The following is a 21,647-nucleotide window of genomic DNA, read 5'->3' on the forward strand; positions in this document are numbered from 1 at the left end:
GGTTGTCTTTTCGTCTTGTTTATGGTTTCCTTTGCTGTGCAAAAGCTTTTAAGTTTCATTAGGTCCCATTTGTTTATTTCTGTTTTTATTTCCATTACTCTAGGAGGTGGATCAAAAAAGATTTTGCTGTGATTTATGTCAAAGAGTGTCCTTCCTATGTTTTCCTCTAAGAGTTTTATAGTGTCCGGTCTTACATTTAGGTCTCAAATCCATTTTGAGTTTATTTTTGTGTATGGTGTTAGGGAGTGTTCTAATTTCATTCTTTTACATGTAGCTGTCCAGTTTTCCCAGCACCACTTATTGAAGAGACTGTCTTTTCTCCATTGTATATCTTTGCCTCCTTTGTCATAGATCAGTTGACCATAGGTGTGTGGGTTTATCTCTGGCTTTCTATATTGTTCCATTGATCTATGTTTCTGTTTTTGTGCCAGTACCATATTGTCTTGATTACTGCAGCTTTGTAGTATAGTCTGAAGTCAGGGAGTCTGATTCCTCCAGCTTCGTTTTTTTTCCCTCAAGACTGCTTTGGCTATTCGGGGTCTTTTGTGTCTCCATACAAATTTTAAGATGATTTGTTCTAGTTCCGTAAAAAATGCTATTGGTAATTTGATAGGGATTGCAATCTGTTGATTGCTTTGGGTAGTATAGTCATTTTCACAACGTTGATTCTTCCAATCCAAGAACATGGTATATCTCTCCATCTGTTGGTATCATCTTTAATTTCTTTCATCAGTGTCTTATAGTTTTCTGCATACAGGTCTTTTGTCTCCCCAGGTAGGTTTATTCCTAGGTATTTTATTCTTTTTGTTGCAATGGTAAATGGGAGTGTTTCCATAATTTCTCTTTCAGATTTTTCATCATTAGTATATAGGAATACAAGAAATTTCTATGCATTAATTTTGTATCCTGCTACTTTACCAAATTCATTGATTAGTTCTAGTAGTTTTCTGGTGGCATTTTTTGGATTCTCTGTGTATAGTATCATGTCATCTGCAAACAGTGACAGTTTTACTTCTTCTTTTCCAATTTGTATTCCTTTTAATTCTTTTTCTCCTCTGATTGCTGTGGCTAGGACTTCCAAAACTATGTTGAATAATAATGGTGAGAGTGGACATCCTTGTCTCATTCCTGATCTTAGAGGAAATGCTTTCAGGTTTTCACCATTGACAATGATGTTTGCTGTGGGTTTGTCATATATGGCCTTTATGATGTTGAGGTAGGTTCCCCTGTGCCCACTTTCTGGAGAGTTTTTATCATAAATGGGTGTTGAATTTTGTCAAAAGCTTTTTCTGCATCTATTGAGATGATCATATGGTTTTTATTCTTCAATTTGTTAATATGGTGTATCACATTGATTGATTTGCATATATTGAAGAATCCTTGCATCTGTGGGATAAATCCCACTTAATCATGGTGTATGATCCTTTTAATGTGTTGTTGGATTCTGTTTGCGAGTATTTTGTTGAGGATTTTCGCACCTATATTCATCAGTGATATTGGTCTGTAATTTTCTTTTTTTGTAGTATCTTTGTCTGGTTTTGGTATCAGGGTGATGGTGGCCTCATAGAATGAGTTTGGGAGTGTTCCTTCCTCTGCAATTTTTTGGAAGAGTTTGAGAAGGATGGGTGTTAGCTCTTCTCTAAATGTTTGATAGAAATCACCTGGGAAGCCATCTGGTCCTGGACTTTTGTTTGTTGGAAGATTTTAAATCACAGTTTCAATTTCATTACTTGTGATTGGCCTGTTCATATTTTCTGTTTCTTCCTGGTTCAGTCTTGGAAGGTTATACCTTTCTCAGAATTTGTCCATTTATTCCAGGTTGTCCATTTTATTGGCATACAGTTGCTTGTAGTAGTCTCTTAGGATGCTTTGTATTTCTACAGTGTCTGTTGTAACTCCTCCTTTTTCATTTCTAATTTTATTGATTTGAGTCCTCTTCCTCTCTTTCTTGAAGAGTCTGGCTAATGGTTTATGAATTTTGTTTATCTTCTCAAAGAACCAGCTTTTAGTTTTATTGATCTTTGCTATTGTTTTCTTTGTTTCTATTTCATTTATTTCTGCTGTCATCTTTATGATTTCTTTCCTTCTGCTAACTTTGGGTTTTGTTTGTTCTTCTTACTCTAGTTCCTTTAGGTGCAAGGTTAGATTGTTTACTTGAGATTTTTCTTGTTTCTTGAGGTAGGCTTGTATAGCTATAAACTTCCCTCTTGGAACTGCTTTTGCTGCATCCCATAGGTTTTGGATCATCGTGTTTTTGTTGTCATTTGTCTCTAGGTATTTTTTATTTCCTCTTTGATTTCTTCAGTGATCTCTTGGTTATTTAGTAACGTATTGTTTAGCCTCCATGTGTTTGTGTTTTTTATGTTTTTTTCCCTGTAATTCATTTTTAATCTCATAGCATTGTGGTCAGAAAAGATGCTTGATATGATGTCAATTTTCTTAAATTTACCAAGGCTTGATTTATGACCCAAGAGGTGATCTATCCTGGAGAATGTTCCGTGCGCACTTGAGAAGAAAGTGTAATCTGCTGTTTTTGGATGGAATATCCTATAAATATACATTAAATCTATCTGGTCTATTGTGTCATTTAAAGCTTGTGTTTCCTTGTTAATTTTCTGTTTGGATGATCTGTCCATCAGAGTAAGTGAGATGTTAAGGTACCCCACTATTATTGTGTTACTGTCAATTTCCCCTTTTACAGCTGTTAGCATTTGCCTTATGTATTGAGATGCTCCTATGTTGGGTGCATATATATTTATAATTGTTATATCTTCTTCTTGGATTGTTCCCTTGATTATTATGTAGTGTTCTTCCTTGTCTCTTGTAACATTCTTTATTTTAAAGTCTATTTTATCTGATATGAGTATAGCTACTCCAGCTTTCTTTTGATTCCCATTTGCATGGAATATCTTTTTCCATCCCCTCACTCTCAGTCTGTATGTGTCCCTAGGTCTGAAGTGGGTCTCTTGTGGACAGCATATATATGGGTCTTGTTTTTGTATCCATTCAGCGAGCCTGTGTCTTTTGGTTGGAGCATTTAATCCATTCACGTTTAAGGTAATTATCGATATGTATGTTCCTATGACCATTTTCTTAACTGTTCTGGGTTTATTTTTGTAGGTCCTTTTCTTCTCTTGTGTTTCCCACTTACAGAAGTTCCTTTAGCATTTGTTGTAGAGCTGATTTGGTGATGCTGAATTCTCTTAGCTTTTGCTTGTCTGTAAAGCTTTTGATTTCTCCATCGAATCTGAATGAGATCCTTGCCAGGTAGAGTAATCTTAGTTGTAGATTCTTCCCTTTCTTCACTTTAAGTATATCATGCCACCCCCTTGTGGCTTGTAGAGTTTCTGCTGAGAAATCAGCTGTTAACCTTATGGGAGTTCCCTTGTATGTTATTTGTCATTTTTCCCTTACTGCTTTCAGTAATTTTTCTTTGTCTTTAATTTTTGCCAGTTTGATTACTATGTGTCTCGGCGTGTTTCTCCTTGGGTTTATCCTGTATGGGACTCTCTGTGCTTCCTGGACTTGGGTGGCTATTTCCTTTCCCATGTTAGGGAAGTTTTTGACTATAATCTCTTCAAATATTTTGTTTGGTCCTTTCTCTCTCTCTTCTCCTTCTGGGACCCCTATAATGTGAATGTTGTTGCATTTAATGTTGTCCCAGAGGTCTCTTAGGCTGTCTACATTTCTTTTCATTCTTTTTTCTTTAGTCTGTTCTGCAGCAGTGAATTCCACCATTCTGTCTTCCAGGTCACTTATCTGTTCTTCTACCTCAGTTATTCTGCTATTGATTCCTTCCAGTGTAGTTTTCATTTCAGTTATTGTATTGTTCATCTATGTTTGTTTGTTCTTTAATTCTTCTAGGTCTTTGTTAAATATTTCTTGCATCTTATCGATCTCTGCCTCCATTCTTTTTCCGAGGTCCTGGATCATCTTCACTATCATTATTCTGAATTCTTTTTCTGGAAGGTTGCCTATCTCCACTTCATTTAGTTGTTTATCTTGTTCCTTCATCTGGTACATAGCCCTCTGCCTTTTCATCTTGTCTATCTTTCTGTGAATGTGGTTTTTGTTCCACAGGCTGCAGGATTGTAGTTCTTCTTGCTTCTGCTGTCTGCCCTCTGGTCAATAAAGATTTTTAAATTACTTATTAAAGTTTAGTTAGGTTGATCAAAGCTTTTTTTTTAATTGAGGGTGGATAGTGGTAGAACACAGATAAGTGTTACCTGTGGATTGAGTACAAAAATAGATATTTTTAATGCTCTAATAAATCTTCCCTATTTGAGCATTTGCCCCTTCTAAGATGCTTGTCAGCCTTATAATCAATAAAAAAGAGTTTTTGCCAGATCTGAACATAGAGTGAGTGACTTTTTATTTTATATTGGAGTATAGTTGATTAACAACGTTGTGATAGTTTCAGGTGTACAGCAAAGTGATTCAGTTATACAGTTATATGTATCTATTCTTTTTCAAATTCTTTTCCCATTTAGGTTGTTAAATAATATTAAGCAGAGTTCCCTGTGCTATACAGTAGGTCATTGTTGATTATCTGTTTTATTTACTTATATTTAAATAAATAAATTTATTTATTTATTTATTTATGGCTATGTTGGGTCTTTGTTGCTGCACACAGGCTTTCTCTAGTTGTAGCAAGTGGGGGCTACTCTTCATTGCAGTGCACTGGCTTCTCATTGTGGTGGCTTCTCTTGTTGTGGAGCACGGGCTCTAGACATGCGAGCTTCAATAGTTATGGCATGCAGCCTCAGTAGTTGTGGCTCACAGGCTCTAGAGCGCAGGCTCAGCAGTTGTGGTGCACAGGCTTAGTTGCTCCACGGCATGTGGGATATTCCCAGACTAGGGCTCAAACCCGTGTCCCCTGCATTGGCAGGTGGATTCTTAACCACTGCGCCACCCGGGAAGCCCCTGGTTATCCATTTTAAATATAGCAGTGTATACATGTCAATCCCAAACTCCCTAAGTATCCCTTCCCCCCACCCTTCCCCTCTGGTAACCATAAGTTCCTTTTCTAAGTCTGTTGAGTCTGTTTCTGTTTTGAAAATAAGTTCATTTTATCACTTCTTTTTAGATTCTGCATATAAGTAATATCATACGATATTTCTCTTTCTCTGTCTGACTTACTTCACTCAGTATGACAATCTCTAGGTCCATCCATGTTGCTGCAAATGGCATTATTTCATTCTTTTTAATGGCTGAGTAATATTCCACTGTATTGTGTATATGTACCATATCTTCTTTATCCATTCAAGAGGGTGACTTTTTAAATGTCAGCCCAGCATTCTACTATGCAGAGTTTATCTTAATAGAATAAAAATGAAGTTAGAACTGTGAGTTAAGTATCCTTTTTTATAATCAGAGTTTTGTCTTTCCACATTTTCCATTTAGAATGAAAATAGGATAAAACTCTAAAGCAAATCATAAAAATTTGCTGAATTTTATGTTTTTCTTCAGTGTATGACTTTTATATCTGTCTTCCTTTTTTCTTTATTATTGTCTTTATGCATAAAATTCTGTCTTCTCTTACACATGAGGGGAAGGTTGAAGTGAGTGTGGTAATGGATAAAGGAAACCTTTTTACAGGTGGGTTAGGTTTTTATTAACTCATTATTGAGTATCTACTACATTTCAAGTATGCATCTATAAAAACCAACCTTCCAGGAGCTTATGTAGTTGGAACAAGGAAAAGACAAATAAATGCAATAAAATGTTATAGGTGCTATGTTTAAAACCTGTACAAAGTAAAGGAAGAGTAGAATAGTCACTTGCACATGAGGAAGAGAAACTGATGAATGCTTTAATAGTATGGGCAACACATGAGCTTATCCTTGAAGGGTGAGTCAGTTTTGTCAGACAGAGTAGGACGGGCAGAACTTGTGAATGTTACCTTATCTGGCAAAAGGCATATATGAGGAAATGTGCTTAAGGATCTTGAGATGGAGAAATTATCCAGTTGACCCTAAATGTAATCACAAATATACTTAGAAGACGGAAGCAAAGTGAAATTTGATGACAGAAAAAGTAGAAGGCAATGCAACAGTGGAAGCAAGATGCTACACTGCTGACTTTGAAGGTGGAAGAAGGGTCATGAGCCAAGGAAAGTAAGTGGCCTCTAGAAATGGGAAAGGCAAGGGAACAGAGTCTCCCTCTAGAGCCTCCTGAAAGAACCAGGCCTGCTGACACCTTGACTTTAGCCCAATGAAACTGACTTCACGCCTCTGACCTCCAGAACCGTATAAGAAAAAAAAATCCGTATTGTTTTAGGTCACCAAGCTTTCAGTAATTTGTTACAGCAACATTAGGTGACTAATATAGGGGACAAATCATGGAGGACCTTGAATACCAAATAAAAGAGTATGAATTTCATTCTGTGCAGAGTGGGGAGTCATTCCAGGATTTTAGACAGGGGACTATGTGATTAGACTTGCAAATGAGAAAGATTTCTCAAGCAGCAGTATAAATGGTGGATGAAGAGGTGTGTGTAAGAATAGAGTCAGGGAGACTAGTTAAGAAGCAAATTGTAACTGTCCAGGCAAAAGACAATAAAGGGCAGAACTAAACCATTATCTATGAGACTTGAAAGGAAGGAACATATATAAGAGATGTTACAGATATAGAATCTATAGGATTTGGTTACTAATCAGGTATGGAGATAGAGCAAAAGGATGAGGTGAACGATGACGCCTTAGTTTCTGAGCTGGGTAGGTGATAGTGACATTTACCAACACAAAGAATTCAGCAATACAGGCTTAGAAGTAAAGATATAGTTTTCATTTTGGTCATATTGAGTTTAGGGTTCCTGTGAGACATCTGCGGGAAATTGAACCCCAGGCAGTTGAATATATGAGTAAGAATCTGAAGCCACCTCTTTTTTCTGAGTCAAGCAGACCTCAAGTTAGGAAGGATACAGATATAGAGAACCTATGTAAATGTGGGGTTAAATTCAGAGGAGTTTACCTAAAAGCTTCAATTTTCTCTGTAAAATGGAAAACAGAACCATCAACTAAAAGAAAAGACACAGCAGTGCGGTAGGGAACTTCAAAAAAAGTATTGCTGGTTTCAGGTAACTTTGACAGAGGATAAGAACTAAAGGAATATATGAAAGCATTGCTGAGAAGCGCCAAGAGTCAAACAAGGTCAGATATCATAAATAAGTAATGGCAACTTTTCACATGATTATGATATTCTTCAGCTGGACCAAGTTAGAAGTTTCTCAAGGCTGATGTGCCAAAAGAATGACATAAAGACATGGAAGGTGTAGTTGAGAGAGTGGCTAAGCAGTCAAGTGTGGGCGGATAGGGAGGGAAATGACGTTATGATGGAAATTATGAACTTGGAGAAAAGTGAGAGGGGGAATGAAAGTCTCTATAGAGATTTTTTTTTCTTTTTAAAATTTTTAATTGAAATATAGTTGATGTACAAAATATGTTACATGTGTGCCATATAATGATTCACAATTTTTAAAGCTTATACTCCATTTATAGTTATTATTAAATATTGGCCATATTCCCTGTGTTGTACAATATATCCTTGTAGCTTATTTTATTTATTTTTTATTGTTTAACATCTTTATTGGAGTATAATTGCTTTACAGTGGTGTGTTAGTTTCTACTTTATAACAAAGAGAATCAGCTATACATATACATATATCCCCATATCCCCTCCCTCTTGCGTCTCCCTCCCACCCTCCCAAACCCACCCCTCTACGTGGTCACAAAGCACCAAGCTGCTCCCTGTGCTATGTGGCTGCTTCCCACTAGCTATCTGTTTTACATTTGGTAGTGTATATATGTCCATGCCACTCTCTCTCTTTGTCCCAGCTTACCCTTCCCCCTCCCTGTGTCCTCAAGTCCATTCTCTACAGATCATCTATAAAGATGATCTGCATCTTTATTCCTGTCCTGCCCCTAGGTTCTTCATAACCTTTTTTTTTTAGATTCCATATATATGTGTTAGCATATGTTATTTGTTTTTCTTTTTCTGACTTCACTCTGTATGACAGACTCTAGGTCCATACACCTCACTACAAATAACTCACTTTTGTTTCTTTTTATGGCTGAGTAGTATTCCATTGTATGTATGTGCCACATCTTCTTTATCCATTCATCTGTCGATGGACACTTAGGTTGCTTCCATGTCCTGGCTACTGTAAATAGAGCTGCAATGAACATTGTGGTACATGACTCTTTTTTTTTTTTTTTTGCGGTACGCGGGCCTCTCACTGTTGTGGCCTCTCCCGTTGTGGAGCACAGGCTCTGGACTAGCAGGCTTAGCGGCCATGGCTCACGGGCCTAGCCGCTCCGCGGCATGTGGGATCTTCCCCGACCGGGGCACGAACCCGTGTCCCCTGCATCAGCAGGCGGATTCTCAACCACTGCACCACCAGGGAAGCCCCATGACTCTTTTTGAATTACGGTTTTCTCAGGGTATATGCCCAGTAGTGGGATTGCTGGATCGTACGGTAGTTCTCTATAGAAATTATAATGTGTGTGGTAGGAGTTAGGAAATAAAAGAAGTGGAACAATATGAGGCTCTGGCCAGAAGCAGGCTGTTAGAATTTAAGATTTTAGAGTTAAAGCACTTCTAGGTGATGACAAAGTCCTGGGTATGTCCATGATGGTTAACTAGTATAGAATTTACAAGATAAGTCATTGAGGATAAGGAGGTCAGAGATTTGGAGGATAGGTTGTTGAACGAGCTATCCAAATAAAGACTGGAATTCCCTGTAATGATGCCAGGAGTTTGAGTGCAGAGAAGACTGTGAGTAATAGGACAAGCTCCTGAAATGACCAAGTCAATAAGTGACAATAAAAAGAAAGCCATAAATCTCAAAAGAGGAAAGGTTTGAGTATTGTTGGAAAGCAGCAATTGGAATCTAGGAGAATGCCAAGCCCTAAGGCAATGGGATATAGAATAATGAGTAGCTTTCTTTAAAAATAAATAAATAAATAAATAAAAATTTTAAATTTAAAAATAATAATAGAAAAGTCTATTAGGAGGAGGCGAAGTTCAGTTAAGAAAGAAAGTAAGAGTCTGCAAAGAGACTGATGATAACTGAGAAATTCAAAGTCCAAGAGGGCACTATAGGAAGGGTGGAAAAGAAAGCTAGCAATGGAAAGAAAAATTTGAGTGATAAAACACAGAATAGATTAGAGAGAGAGTAGAAATTTTTGAGGTGCTTACATTTTAGAGAGTGGAAATAATACAAATAAAAGATATGGTTAGAATAATAACCTTGAGGCAGAAGGCCCATGTCTGTCAAAAGCCTGATCAAGTTAGCAGACTGGTAAGATGTTCTGTGTGTCTGAAGAGTCATTCCTTTGTCTGGTTACAGGGGAATATTAGAACTCCTGTGGTCCAAGGCTTCACAAAAGTGTTCTGAAGCAGCTTGGGGAAAACAACCCTTGTGAACATTTCCTCCCAGGCCCTTGTACAGAAGTTCGCTAACTCCCCAGATACTCTCCTACCAATAGTAGCACTGCAGAGTTTTCTTTTGCAGGAAGTGGAAATGATTAGGATGTCCAAATTGTCTGCCTAAACTTCATCTCTTTTTTTTTTTTTCTAGGTTTATTGAGCTGTAGTTGATACATAACATTGTTTAAGGTTAAGGTATACACTGTGATGATTTGATACATGTATTTTTACCACAATAAGTTTAGTTGACACATCCTTCACCTCACACAATTACCATTTTGTTGTTTTGTTGCTAAACTGTATCTTCAAACTAAAGAGAAGAGCCATGTGAAGGAAAGTTTCCACATAGCCATCCTACAAGAAGATGGGGAAACAGTTACAGGGGGCAAGGGTAAGTGGGGCTTTCCACCCTCGTAACCAGGAACCAAAAACCAAATTAGTTACCAAACAAACTTGTTAGCTTATGCTTTACCCATGCTTGTGATAGTTTGGTGATCCCTGTCTATTTCACTCTACCACTTTGCATTAAAACACTAAAAATAAAAAATCTCTATGCGCTCGTTTTCCTGGGACAAAAAAAGAGGCGAGCTTGGAAGACTGCATCTAACTTTCTAACTGCCAAAAAATATACTGGGTGATGGTAGCTGCTAAGAACAGAGGACGACAAGGCCACAAAATCTTTGAGATGTGACAGAGAGCCAGGCTGGGTTAAGAAAGAGGGCCCTGGAGAAAAGCCCGGTATAGTTCTATGATATGTGATTAAGAAGACTCTAAAAAAACCAAGATTTTAATGTGTGCACAAAATTATATTTTAATAGCAGTGTTTTCCTTATTGATGTATTCCCTCACTCTGATGAATGTTTCCATCTACTGACTCACAGCCTAACTTTGATCATCGTTTTAGCCAAAAATCTCTAAGTTTACATCTTAGCAATAGCTTGCATTCTTGCCAGGTTTACTTCATTGCTTAATCAACAAATGCCATGCAGACATTTTTTTAATAATAAAGAATCATTGTTCTTCAAATTTTCAACCATTACCATGTTTTACTTTTTAAAGGTGAGAAGGTTGATACTAGTGACCTGGAAATTTTTCTGCAAAATATGGGGATAGAGCTCACAGAAGATAAAGGCATGGAATTACTGAACAATCTTCCAGTTGATGGTGAGCATTAAAAATATCACAGTGGGGAAAACGGTCACAGTGGCCTTCAAGGAAACTTGAGTATACAGACAGGTGACTAATACTTCCTATTTAAGGAATCTTTCATGCACCCCTTCCCCATCAAAATGATTTCACCAAATTGAGAGCTGTTTCTGTTCCTGAGTTTTATTCTTTTAAGTGAAATAATATAAATGTCTAGAATAAAACATTTAAGTCTTTATGTTTCTAAAATTATGCATGTTTTATTCTATTTTTAAATATCTGCACTGCTGTCTGAGACTTAAATTTTTCCCTTTCTTGCAGCCAAAAGAAAGGTGTATATGAACAGATTGATGAAAGAATTGAAGTCTCTTAAAGGTGAGTGAGAAGTATGATGAAAAGGCAATTAAAACTGAGGTCATGGAGCTTTGTTCTTATTTTCAAAAACTCTTTCTATTTTACATATTTCAGATTATTAATCCTGCTGTCCCAATTATTTACTCAGTATCTATTCTTTATAAGCTTTAGGTACTCTACAGTCACCAAAAATTGTTTTAACTACAGTAAGCCCAAAAGCAGTGGTTCCCAAATAAAGTTGTATATCAGAGTCACTGGGAGGGGGGGCAGAATTTAGCATTCAGATTACTGGGCCCCTTTCAGTCAATTTCCAGAGATAGCACCTAGAAACATATGTTATTAAATGTATAGGATTATGGTAGTGTAAATCCATGGATTGGATGGATGGATGGATGGATGGATGGATGGATAGTTCTCCATTAATTTAGCAAGTTTCAAATCCTACTATGCAGACACACTTATAAAGGCTGATTTTAGTCTTTGCCATGACTTAACACATACCTCTAACCCCTCACTTTCATCTCTTAAAAGTTTTCCAAATCCCAGAGATCAGGGTTAGGAATTCCTGACTTAGACACCAAACCATATTTACTTGAACAGTTTGTTCTTTGCTCTTTATTCTCTATACAGTATTGATGCCTAGGCATGAGCTACAATGACCCAGTCTTTACATCATTACAAATATTTCTCATATCTACCCCTTTCTTTCCTAAGGGACAAAGGTATCTTCAGATAAGGTGGACACTTTCATTAAAAACATGGGAATTGACCTCAAGGAGAAAGAAATCTAGGAACTGAAGGACCGCCTACCAGTTGATGGTGAGAGTTTTGAATATCAATATACCCCTTAGCAAAACTTTGCACATGAGGCCAGTATCAGGGCCGGAAAGACTAAAGATAGGATGTATATGAAAAGAAGAAAAAGAAAGAGTGAGGCCTTCACCATAGCTGAAGCCAAATAGCTATCACTTGGGAAGGATCACCAAGAATGCTGCCAAATATAGATGGCAAGTGTCACTCTCCATAGGAAATGCCAAGGTCTAATGAGAATACTCAAGACTGTAATCTTTAGGATTTTGTTTATTTTTAAAAGAATATGGAGGATTTATTAGACTAGAGATTTTGCAGATTTCAGAGCATTAAGAACTCACAAAATCATATGATCCAGTGTCCCTACTGCTAATCCAGCATTAAGCAGCAATGACCAACACTTACATAGTCCTGACATGTGCAAGGCACTGTTCTAAGCATTTTACATATATCATCTTATTTAATCTTCCAAACAACTCTATAAGGTAAGTTCCATTTTAACCCTAAATTTACATATCAGGAAACTAAGGCACAGAGAAAACAAGTAGCTTACCTAAAGTCAGAAAGCTAGTAAGTGGTGGACAGGCAATCTGGCTCCAGAAACTGTCTCTTAACCACTCTGCTATACTGCCATGGACTACAGAGTTAATGAACTTAAGAAGATGTATAGTGAAGTTACCAACTGGATTAATTAAATTTGGCATATATAAGACTGTTCTCATGCTAGTAGAACTGAGAAAATTTTATCAGGAAATTTTGAGGGACACTTGCCCCCTGAGGAAGTAGTAAAGATGGAAAATTGATGCAAGTCAATGAATCTGGGTTTTTCCAAATTAATAGTACCTTCATTCTTTTTTCTTTCTTTTTTTTTACTTAATGAAAGATTTTTTAAATTCTGTAGTGCTTTACAGTTTTCAAAAGTTTCACACACATAATTTCATATAATCCCACAAAAACCTCTTTCCCCCCACCCCTACAGTGCCCCTCCCCCATCGCTCTCCCCAGTACCTTTCATTCTTTCATTCTTAAAGATGTTTAAAAAAAAGAAAAACTTTAATTGACCGCCTATGATGTGTCAGGCACTGTTCTAGGCCTTTGGGGCCTTTGCCTTAATAAGAGGTAAGCAGTTTTTCCAAAAATGACATTATTTCTGGTTTTTTAAACCCTTTCATAACTTTTTAAATCTACCAATGCAATAAATGTAGATATTTTGGGTTACCCAGTTTTCCTAATATCCTGAAATATGATAAAAGATACTAGCACAGTGATTTAAAGTGTAAAGATATTAATCTCATTCTTGTGGACTACCTTGTATATCTGAGGAATCATCTGAGATAGGATGGTAAACTCTTTCAGGGGCCCAACAGGCCTCAGTGGAGCTAATTAGAGACATACAAAGTAAAGGACATGATGGCGTCTGTCCTTTACAAGCACAAACTTAAATCCAATAAAGGTTCTTCCTTATTTTATTTAAATGTTATAATATAATATATTCATATTAGTAATAATAAAATACAATAGAAGAATACCAATAAAAGATGATCGTAAATTAGCACTGAGTAATATTCCATTGTGTGAATGTACCAGTTTGGTTTTTCTTTTAATCTATTCACCTACTGAAAAGCATCTTGGTTGCTTCCAAATTTTGGCAATTATGAATAAAGCTGCCATAAACAAAACAAACAAACAAACAAAAATTATCATAATTGAAAACACATTGAAAAAGAACAAGCAAAGATAAATTCCGCATCTAAGAACATGGAATATATACTAGTTTTAAAGCTAATTCATTCTATATAATATGCTTGCATTTTGCTAGAATTTTATTACTTAATAAACATTTATGGAGCATCAATCTTGTACAAACCATTAAACTAATACCTAGGTAACAGTAGGAACACAAAGTGATTCCTGGTATCTCACCCTCGGGGGAACTTACAATCTGAGGAGTATTAAAAATAATACAAGGGAATTCCCTGTGGTCCAGTGGGTAAGATTCCACGCTGCCAATGCAGGGGGCCTGGGTTCAATCCCTGGTGGGGGAACTAAGTCCCATATGCATGCTGCAACTAAAAGTCTGCATGCCACAACTAAGAGCCTGCCTGCTGCAACTAAGACCTGGTGCAGCCAAAATAAATATAAATAAATAAATAAATATTTTTAAAAATGTGTCTGACAACATTAATTTAAAAAAATAATAATACAAGAGTATGAACACATCTGAGCAGTGATAGATTGGTCTCTTGACCAAGTCATGAGCGGAGAGTGAGTATGTCCATAGGCAGCTTTAATGTTCCAGACTGAATATTGCCTATTAGAGTATCAGCATCTTTTAACTACTATCTTAACATTCCAGTTCAGTGTTTCTCAAACTTGCAGTTTTATAAACTCCTTAAAATGCATCCATTGATCTCCAGTAGCTTCAGACTTAAATTAGAGAAATACTGACTAAAGAAACTAAGTTAATGATCTGTGAAAAAGTCTTTCAATTGAGAATGGGTACTGCAAAACAAAAATTTTGTCATCACACCTGGAAATTTAACCAAATACGTCAACATGATGCTGATCGTGTTGGCAACCTACGAGCACCAGACTCACATACCAACAGTCTGTCCTTTAAGGAGATCGCTTGGTGCCAAGGTGATCATAAGCCCAGTGGTAAAGTCAGCACTGGCAAAATGGAGACATCATTTTTAAACAAAATTTTTAAATTCTCAATAAGTTTCAAACACCTGCCTGAGAAAGACTAACATAATAAATAATAGAGTGCCTCAAAGGAAAGGAGAGTACTTTAAACCTTGCTTGTGCACTGTGCTGTGTGGATTTTGATAGAGTAAAATGCAGAAACTATTTTAATTAAATTTATGAGTCTCTTACATGAAAAAATAATAGGGAAATGTTTTCAAGTAATTGAATTTGGGGATTCTATTTCACAATTTAAGGATTTTATATCATTTTTCTAAAAATCTTCTTGATTTCTTTTATCTTAAAGATAATGAGAGGGGCTTCCCTAGTGGCACAGTGGTTGAGAGACCGCCTGCCGATGCAGGGGACACGGGTTCGTGCCCCAGTCCGGGAAGATCCCACATGCTGCGGAGCGGCTGGGCCCGTGAGCCATGGCCACTGAGCCTGCGCGTCCGGAGCCTGTGCTCCGCAACGGGAGAGGCCACAACAGTGAGAGGCCCGCATACCAAAAAAAAAAAAAAAAGATAATGAGAAAATTGAATTAAATGTGTTGATGGATGAAGTTAAAAATATTACAGGTGAATGAGATTTTACAATTATTATGTGGTCTTAAAGTTTTATATGGAACTATATTTTTAACACAATAATGTTTCCTCCCTTTATTCATTCATTTAACTATTAATTCATCACCTTACTACATGCCAGACATTGTTCTAGGCATTTAGCCTACATCAGTAAACAGAACATATATCACTGCCCCCATAGAGCTTACATTCTAGCAGGGGAAACAAGCAGTAAACAATAAACATAATAAATAAGTGCATTATATAGTATGTTAGGAAGTGGTAAATTCTATAGAAAAAAAAAAAGAAAAGTAGACCAGAGTAAAGGAGACTGGGAGAGCAAGGTATGTTGGGGAAAGGAGCAGTTGTGGTCTTAAACAGATAATCAGGCCTCCTTAAGGAGGTGACATTTGAGCAAATACCTGAGGAGGTAAGGGTTTTAGCCATGTGGGGACTTTTAGAAAAAGAGTGTTGGAGACAAAGGGCACAAGGACTAAGGCCCAAAGGTGGGAGCATGCCTGGGGTGTTCAAGGAACAGCAAGAAGGCCAATGTAGCTGAAGCTGAGTAAGTAAGGAAAAAAGTAACAAGAGATGAGAAGAGAGATGTGATGGGTACAAGATTAGCCAGGGCCATGAAAGCCCTGCCAGGATTTAGACTTTTCTTCTAAGAGAAATGGAAAACCATTGCAGCGTTTAGAGTAGAGACATGCTATAATCTAACCTAATCTTTCATCAGATCTTTCTGGATTCTGTGTGGAGAATAGATGGAGGCATGAAAGGAAGTGGAGGAAAGAAACCAAGGGTAGAAACAGGGAAACCATTTAAGGGACTTTTAGAGTAATCCATGTTAAAGATGATGGTGATTACTACCAAGGTAGAAAGCAATAAATTTGATTAAAAATGGGGATTTGCTTGGCAGTCCAGTGGTTAAGACTCCACTCTTCCACTGCAGGGGGTGCAGATTTGATCCCTGGTGGGGGAACTAAGATCCCTGCATGAGCACACTATGACGTAAATCACAGCAAGATCCTTTTTGACCCACCTCCTAGAGAAATGGAAATAAAAATAAACAAATGGGAATGAAACTTAAAAGCTTATGCACAGCAAAGGAAACCATAAACAAGACGAAAAGACAACCCTCAGAATGGGAGAAAATATTTGCAAATAAAGCAACTGACAAAGGATTAATCTCCAAAATTTACAAGCAGCTCATGCAGCTCAATATCAAAAGAAACAAACAACCCAATCCAAAAATGGGCTGAAGACCTAAATAGACATTTCTCCAAAGAAGATATACAGATTGCCAACAAACACATGAAAGAATGCTCAACATCACTAATCATTAGAGAAATGCAAATCAAAACTACAATGAGGTATCACCTCACACCAGTCAGAATGGCCATCATCAAAAAATCTACAAATAATAAATGCTGGAGAGGGTGTGGAGAAAAGGGAACCCTCTTGCACTGTTGCTGGGAATATAAATTGATACGGCCACTATGGAGAACAGTAAGGAGCTTCCTTAAAAAGCTAGAAATAGAACTACCATATGACCCAGCAATCCCACTACTGGGCATATACCCTGAGAAAACCATAATTCAAAAAGAGTCATGTACTACAATGTTCATTGCAGCTCTATTTACAGTAGCCAGGACATGGAAGCAACCTAAGTGTCCATCGACAGATGAATGGATAAAGAAGATGTGGCACATACATACAATGGAATATTACTCGGCAATAAAAAGAAACAAAATTGAGTTATTTGTAGTGAGGTGGATGGACCTAGAATCTGTCATACAGAGTGAAGTAAGTCAGAAAGAGAAAAACAAATACCGTATGCTAACACATATATATGGAATCTAAAAAAAAAAAAAAGGTTATGAAGAACCTAGGGGCAGGACAGGAATAAAGATGCAGATGTAGAGAATGGACTTGAGGACATGGGGACTGGGAAGGGTAAGCTGGGACGAAGTGAGAGGGTGGCATGAACATATATACACTACCAAATGTAAAATAGATAGCTAGTGGGAAGCAGCCGCATAGCACAGGGAGATAAGCTTGGTGCTTTGTGACCACGTAGAGGGGTGGAATAGGGAGAGTGGGAGGGAGATGCAAGAGGGAGGAGATATGGGGATATATGTATATGTATAGATGATTCACTTTGTTATAAAGCAGAAACTAACACCATTGTAAAGCAATTATACTCCAATAAAGATGTTTTAAAAATAAATGAATAATATCCCTGCATGCCACACAGCATGGCCAGAAAAAAAAGTAGTTGGATTCTGGATAAATTTTAAAAGGAGTCACTGTGATGGATGTTAATTAGACTTACTGTGGTGATCATTTTGTAATATACACAAAGAAATCCTTCAGACAAAGAGATACTAACAATTGAAAGTTGAGCTAGCATGCATTGAAATGGTAAAGGTTAAAGAGATATGATCAGTGCATCTACAGCCTCTGCTGTAAGTATCAGGTAGGAGGGCAAGTCAACATAGTCAAATGCTGCTGATAGATCAAGTAAGACAAGAACTGAGAATTGACCATTGCATATAGCCACATGGAGGTCACTGGTGATATCAGAAAGAGAAGTTGCAGGTGGTGAGGGTGGAAAGAAGCCTTACTGGAGGGAGTTGAAGAGAAAATGGGAAGATAGGATTTAGAAACAGTATGAATAGGGAATTCCCTGGTGGTCCAGTGGTTAGGACTCAGCACTTTCACTGTCAGGGCTCGAATTCAATCCCTGGTCAGGGAACTAAGATCCCATGAGGCTGAAGTGTGGCAAAAAAAACAAAAAACAAAGAGCCACAGTGTGACTATCTGAGGAATTTTGCTGCAAAAAGGAGCAAAGAAATGGAATGTAGGGGTAAGTAAATTAGTGAAAGTGGTATAAGAGAAGGATTTTTTAAAATAAAAAGATAAAAGAAGTTGTGATTAAATAGAAGAGGAGGAAGTGATGGTTTGAAACAGAAGTGATGTGTAGTAGTCAATAAGAAGAGTGGGAAAGTTAATGGACTAGCAAAGTATAGTGTAATTGCCCAACAGAAATAAGGACCCACTTGAGGTTCACGGTCATCAATTTAAAGTGAGAACAGTCAGCATAGTTAACTTCAGATCTAGTTCAGCTACATGGCTGCAGGCAAAGAATAAGCAGACATTTCTGTTTAACTTGGGGTTTTACCAAGTGAGTATATTAAAAGCAAGAGTAGAGCAATTTAAATTCAGTCTTCCACAAAATTTAAACATGCTTATCACTTTCTTTGCTCACCATTGTTTCTTACTTCTACTCTTTTGGGGGTTCAGTTTTATTCTTCCTTAAGTAAATTGTTAGTAATTTCAACAAGAGTCAGTCTTTGTCTGAAAATATCTATTTTACATTCATCCTTGAATCATGGTTTAACTAAGTCTATATGTGTAGACTGTCATTTTACCTTATAATTCTGACATGTGCAGCTACTATCTCTGAAAAGAGTGTAATGAAACTGGTTGCACAAGGTTGAAAAATTGAAAAATGGATTCACCTACTGCTTCAGGAAGGACCTTCATCTGCCAGCCTTTCAGACTCTCTCTCTAGCATCCTCTATTGGCAGAATTTAATATTGAGCCAGCTGGCAAAACAGAAATGTGATTTAGAGTCCCACAAAGCAGAGTATAGAAGGGTAGGATTGGAGCTGAGAGTTAATAACTAAATAACTGGAACAGTCTACCCTTTTGGCTACTCAGTTGCAGACTCTTCTACATATATTTGAACTTAACTTCCATATAACAAAAAACAAACAAACAAAAAACCAAAAACCTCTGAATTTCCAACTAATAAGATGCAACTATCCTTCACACAAACAAAGATTGTCTTCAGTCTCTCTCCAGAAAAAGAAGAATCAAAGTTCCAACCATCTATCTCTGAGAGACAGTCATACTATCTCTGGGTTACGTTAATTACTTCCCAGATTTACTTGCAGCCCCATTTGAACATTCTGTTACCTAAACACTAACCTGTAAAGTTAGCCTATAATAAAATTTGCATTAAATTAAAAAGGGGGAAAAAGAGAAGAAAATACATAGATAGATAGATAAACAGACAGATAGATAGGCTCATATGCACTGTTTTCTGGCCTCATTTTTGCTGTTAAAAAAATCAACTATAAGTCTTCATTGCTTATTTATACTTAATCCCTTTTTCTCTTGTAACTTATAAGATTATCTCTGTCTTTGAAGTTCTCATTATGTAGCCAAGTGTACACTTCTTTTCATTTTTCCTTCTTGGAACTTGTGTTTCCTGAAACTGAACATTCATGCCTTTCATCAAGTCTTGAAAACCCTCAGCCCTTATGTTTCAAATATTGCCTCACCCCTCTTTTCTCTTTTCTCACTTTTGGAAAATCCTATTATATGTATGTTGGACCTTCTTATTATGTTCTTCATATCTTTTCTCATATTTTCCCTTTATTTATATCTTTGTCCTATTTTTAGAATTTCTCAAATCTCTCTTCCAGTTCACTAATTCTCTCTACAACTGTATCTGTATTTGTCCATTGGAATTTTAATTTCAATAATTATATTTTTATTTCTAGATACTGTTTTAGTTCTTTTTCAGATTAGCCTTTTTCTCAATTTCTTGTTCTTATGTTTTCTATGCTTGCTTTTCTCTTTAATGGATTTAAAATATGCAGTGCTTCAAATCTGTCTCCCTACAACATATGTCCAGCTTACAGTGTAATTATATAAACATAACTTCACTCAAGGTGAAAATTTTTACAAGGAGCCAGCTTTTATTGTCATTATTAAAACTAGTCCTATAGGGGCTTCCCTGGTGGCACAGTGGTTGAGAATCTGCCTGCCAATGCAGGGGACACAGGTTCGAGCCCTGGTCTGGGAAGATCCCACGTGCCACAGAGCAACGAGGCCTGTGAGCCACAACTACTGAGCACGCATGTCTGTAGCTTGTGCTCTGAAACAAGAGAGGCCGCAACAGTGAGAGGCCCGTGCACCGTGATGAAGGGAGGCCCCCACTCACCGCAACTAGAGAAAGCCCACGCACAGAAACAAAGACCCAGCACAGCCAAAAAATAAATTAAATAAATAAATAAATAAATAAAAACTAGTCCTATAATTCAGGCAACAGAAGAAGAGGAAGGTGAAGAAGAGGGAGGCACAGAGGAGGGGATGGAGAAGGAAGAAGAGAAAAGAAAGAAAATAATACAGCTATTATATTAGTGACTGGATTATTTATATTTTCCACCAAACAGCATCTAAATTACCGAGATTATACAATCCCTATTTTACTTATTATACATGTTATTGTCTTATCACTATAAGAGTTTCTCTTTACTTAGGTTAAAAGAAAAACTTCTGACTCCCCTCCTTGATTCTGAATAGCAAAACAAGCCTTCATTATGCCTTGTTCTTCCCCCTGCACCTAGGGAGGATGTTTTATATGTACACATGTTTCCCTTTCTGAAGGAGAGAAGATTCATACTGAGGACCTGAAAAATGTTCTTAGAAATATGGGAATAGAGATCACAAATCAGAAACACAAAAAGATTATTAAAACTCTTCCAGTTTCTGGTAAGCATTTAAATGTGTTCTATTTCACTGAAGTCTAAAAGTGTATTCCTTCAACAAACATTTATTGAAGCTCTGTTGTGTACATAGCACTATACTAAACTCTGTAAGGGCAGGTACCTTGACTGTGGGGACCATGTTTCCTCAAATTCCTGCCCTCCTAAAGAAAACTTCAGGGAAGATTAGTTGTAGGGTTTTGTATAAGAAATTCTAACATTTGGAACATTTTATGTCAATTAAAAATATTTTTTAAAGATTCAATCCTAACACTTTTTTGAAATCTTGTTCATTTAGATTTTAGTTTAGGAAACCAAAACCTCTTCAGTCAGAAGTCCCATCATAGGACAAACACATTCTTTTGTCCCTTTGGGAGAAATCTAAAGTCTAAGCTAGAAAAAGGAAAAGGGGCAGAGGGTAGGAAAATGAAGAAAGAAAAAATGTAGCCAAATTAGGAGAAAATGGGAAAGAAAAAGCTATGTGTATTTCATCACAGTAGGATGCCATTAACAATAACCTTGTATTCTGTCCAGTGACAGACCACACTGCATTTTCTAAATACCTTTCATTTCATTGAGAATGAATTGTGATGAATTTCTAAGTTTTCCCTTTCTGAAGGTAAACACTGATCCTTACGAATTGTCAAATACTCAGTAGTGTCTTTTTTTACAGCTGATAAAAAAGTGTTTGAGAAAGAATTACTGGAAGGTGTGAAATCTTTCAAAGGTGAGTGGAAAAAAGGATAAGGACTATAAAATCTGAGATTGTTGTAATTGTTTTTACTGATTATATAAATAATCAGAAATTGATGCATTTATTCAACAAATACTCAAGTGTCTACTCTATGCTGTGTATTTGAGAATAATCTGGAATATATAGAGTAGCATGCAGAAAAAATGTAATTACCCATAATCCCAAGTAATAGTAGTTTTTTTATTATAGAGTTGACCCTTGAAAAACGGGTTTGAACTGCATGGGTTCACTTATATGTGGATTTTTAAAAGAAACTAACACACCATTGTAAAGCAATTATACTCCAATATTGAAGATGTTAATAAATACATACATACATAAATACATGCATACATACATACTACA

General features: G+C 36.8%; 2 protein-coding genes across 2 annotated transcripts in view; both read left to right on the forward strand.

Annotated features, from left to right (window-relative positions):
• Positions 1-20,530, forward strand: part of EFCAB13 (EF-hand calcium binding domain 13) — a 70,322-nt gene extending 49,792 nt beyond the window's left edge. The window contains 5 exon segments of the mRNA XM_067020473.1: positions 9,746-9,820; positions 10,489-10,593; positions 10,897-10,950; positions 11,644-11,748; positions 20,451-20,530. Of these exon segments, the coding sequence (XP_066876574.1) occupies positions 9,746-9,820; positions 10,489-10,593; positions 10,897-10,950; positions 11,644-11,720 (311 nt within the window). The 3' untranslated portion in view covers positions 11,721-11,748; positions 20,451-20,530.
• A 708-nt stretch (positions 20,531-21,238) lies between these two features.
• The window catches only part of EFCAB3 (EF-hand calcium binding domain 3), a 40,540-nt gene continuing 40,131 nt past the window's right edge, over positions 21,239-21,647 (forward strand). Inside the window, exon 1 of the mRNA XM_067020480.1 lies at positions 21,239-21,275. The gene's annotated coding sequence lies outside the window, so the exon portion shown is untranslated. The remainder of the gene's footprint in view (positions 21,276-21,647) is intronic.

Source organism: Kogia breviceps, chromosome 19 (assembly GCF_026419965.1).
Source record: "Kogia breviceps isolate mKogBre1 chromosome 19, mKogBre1 haplotype 1, whole genome shotgun sequence".
NCBI lineage: Eukaryota > Metazoa > Chordata > Mammalia > Artiodactyla > Physeteridae > Kogia > Kogia breviceps.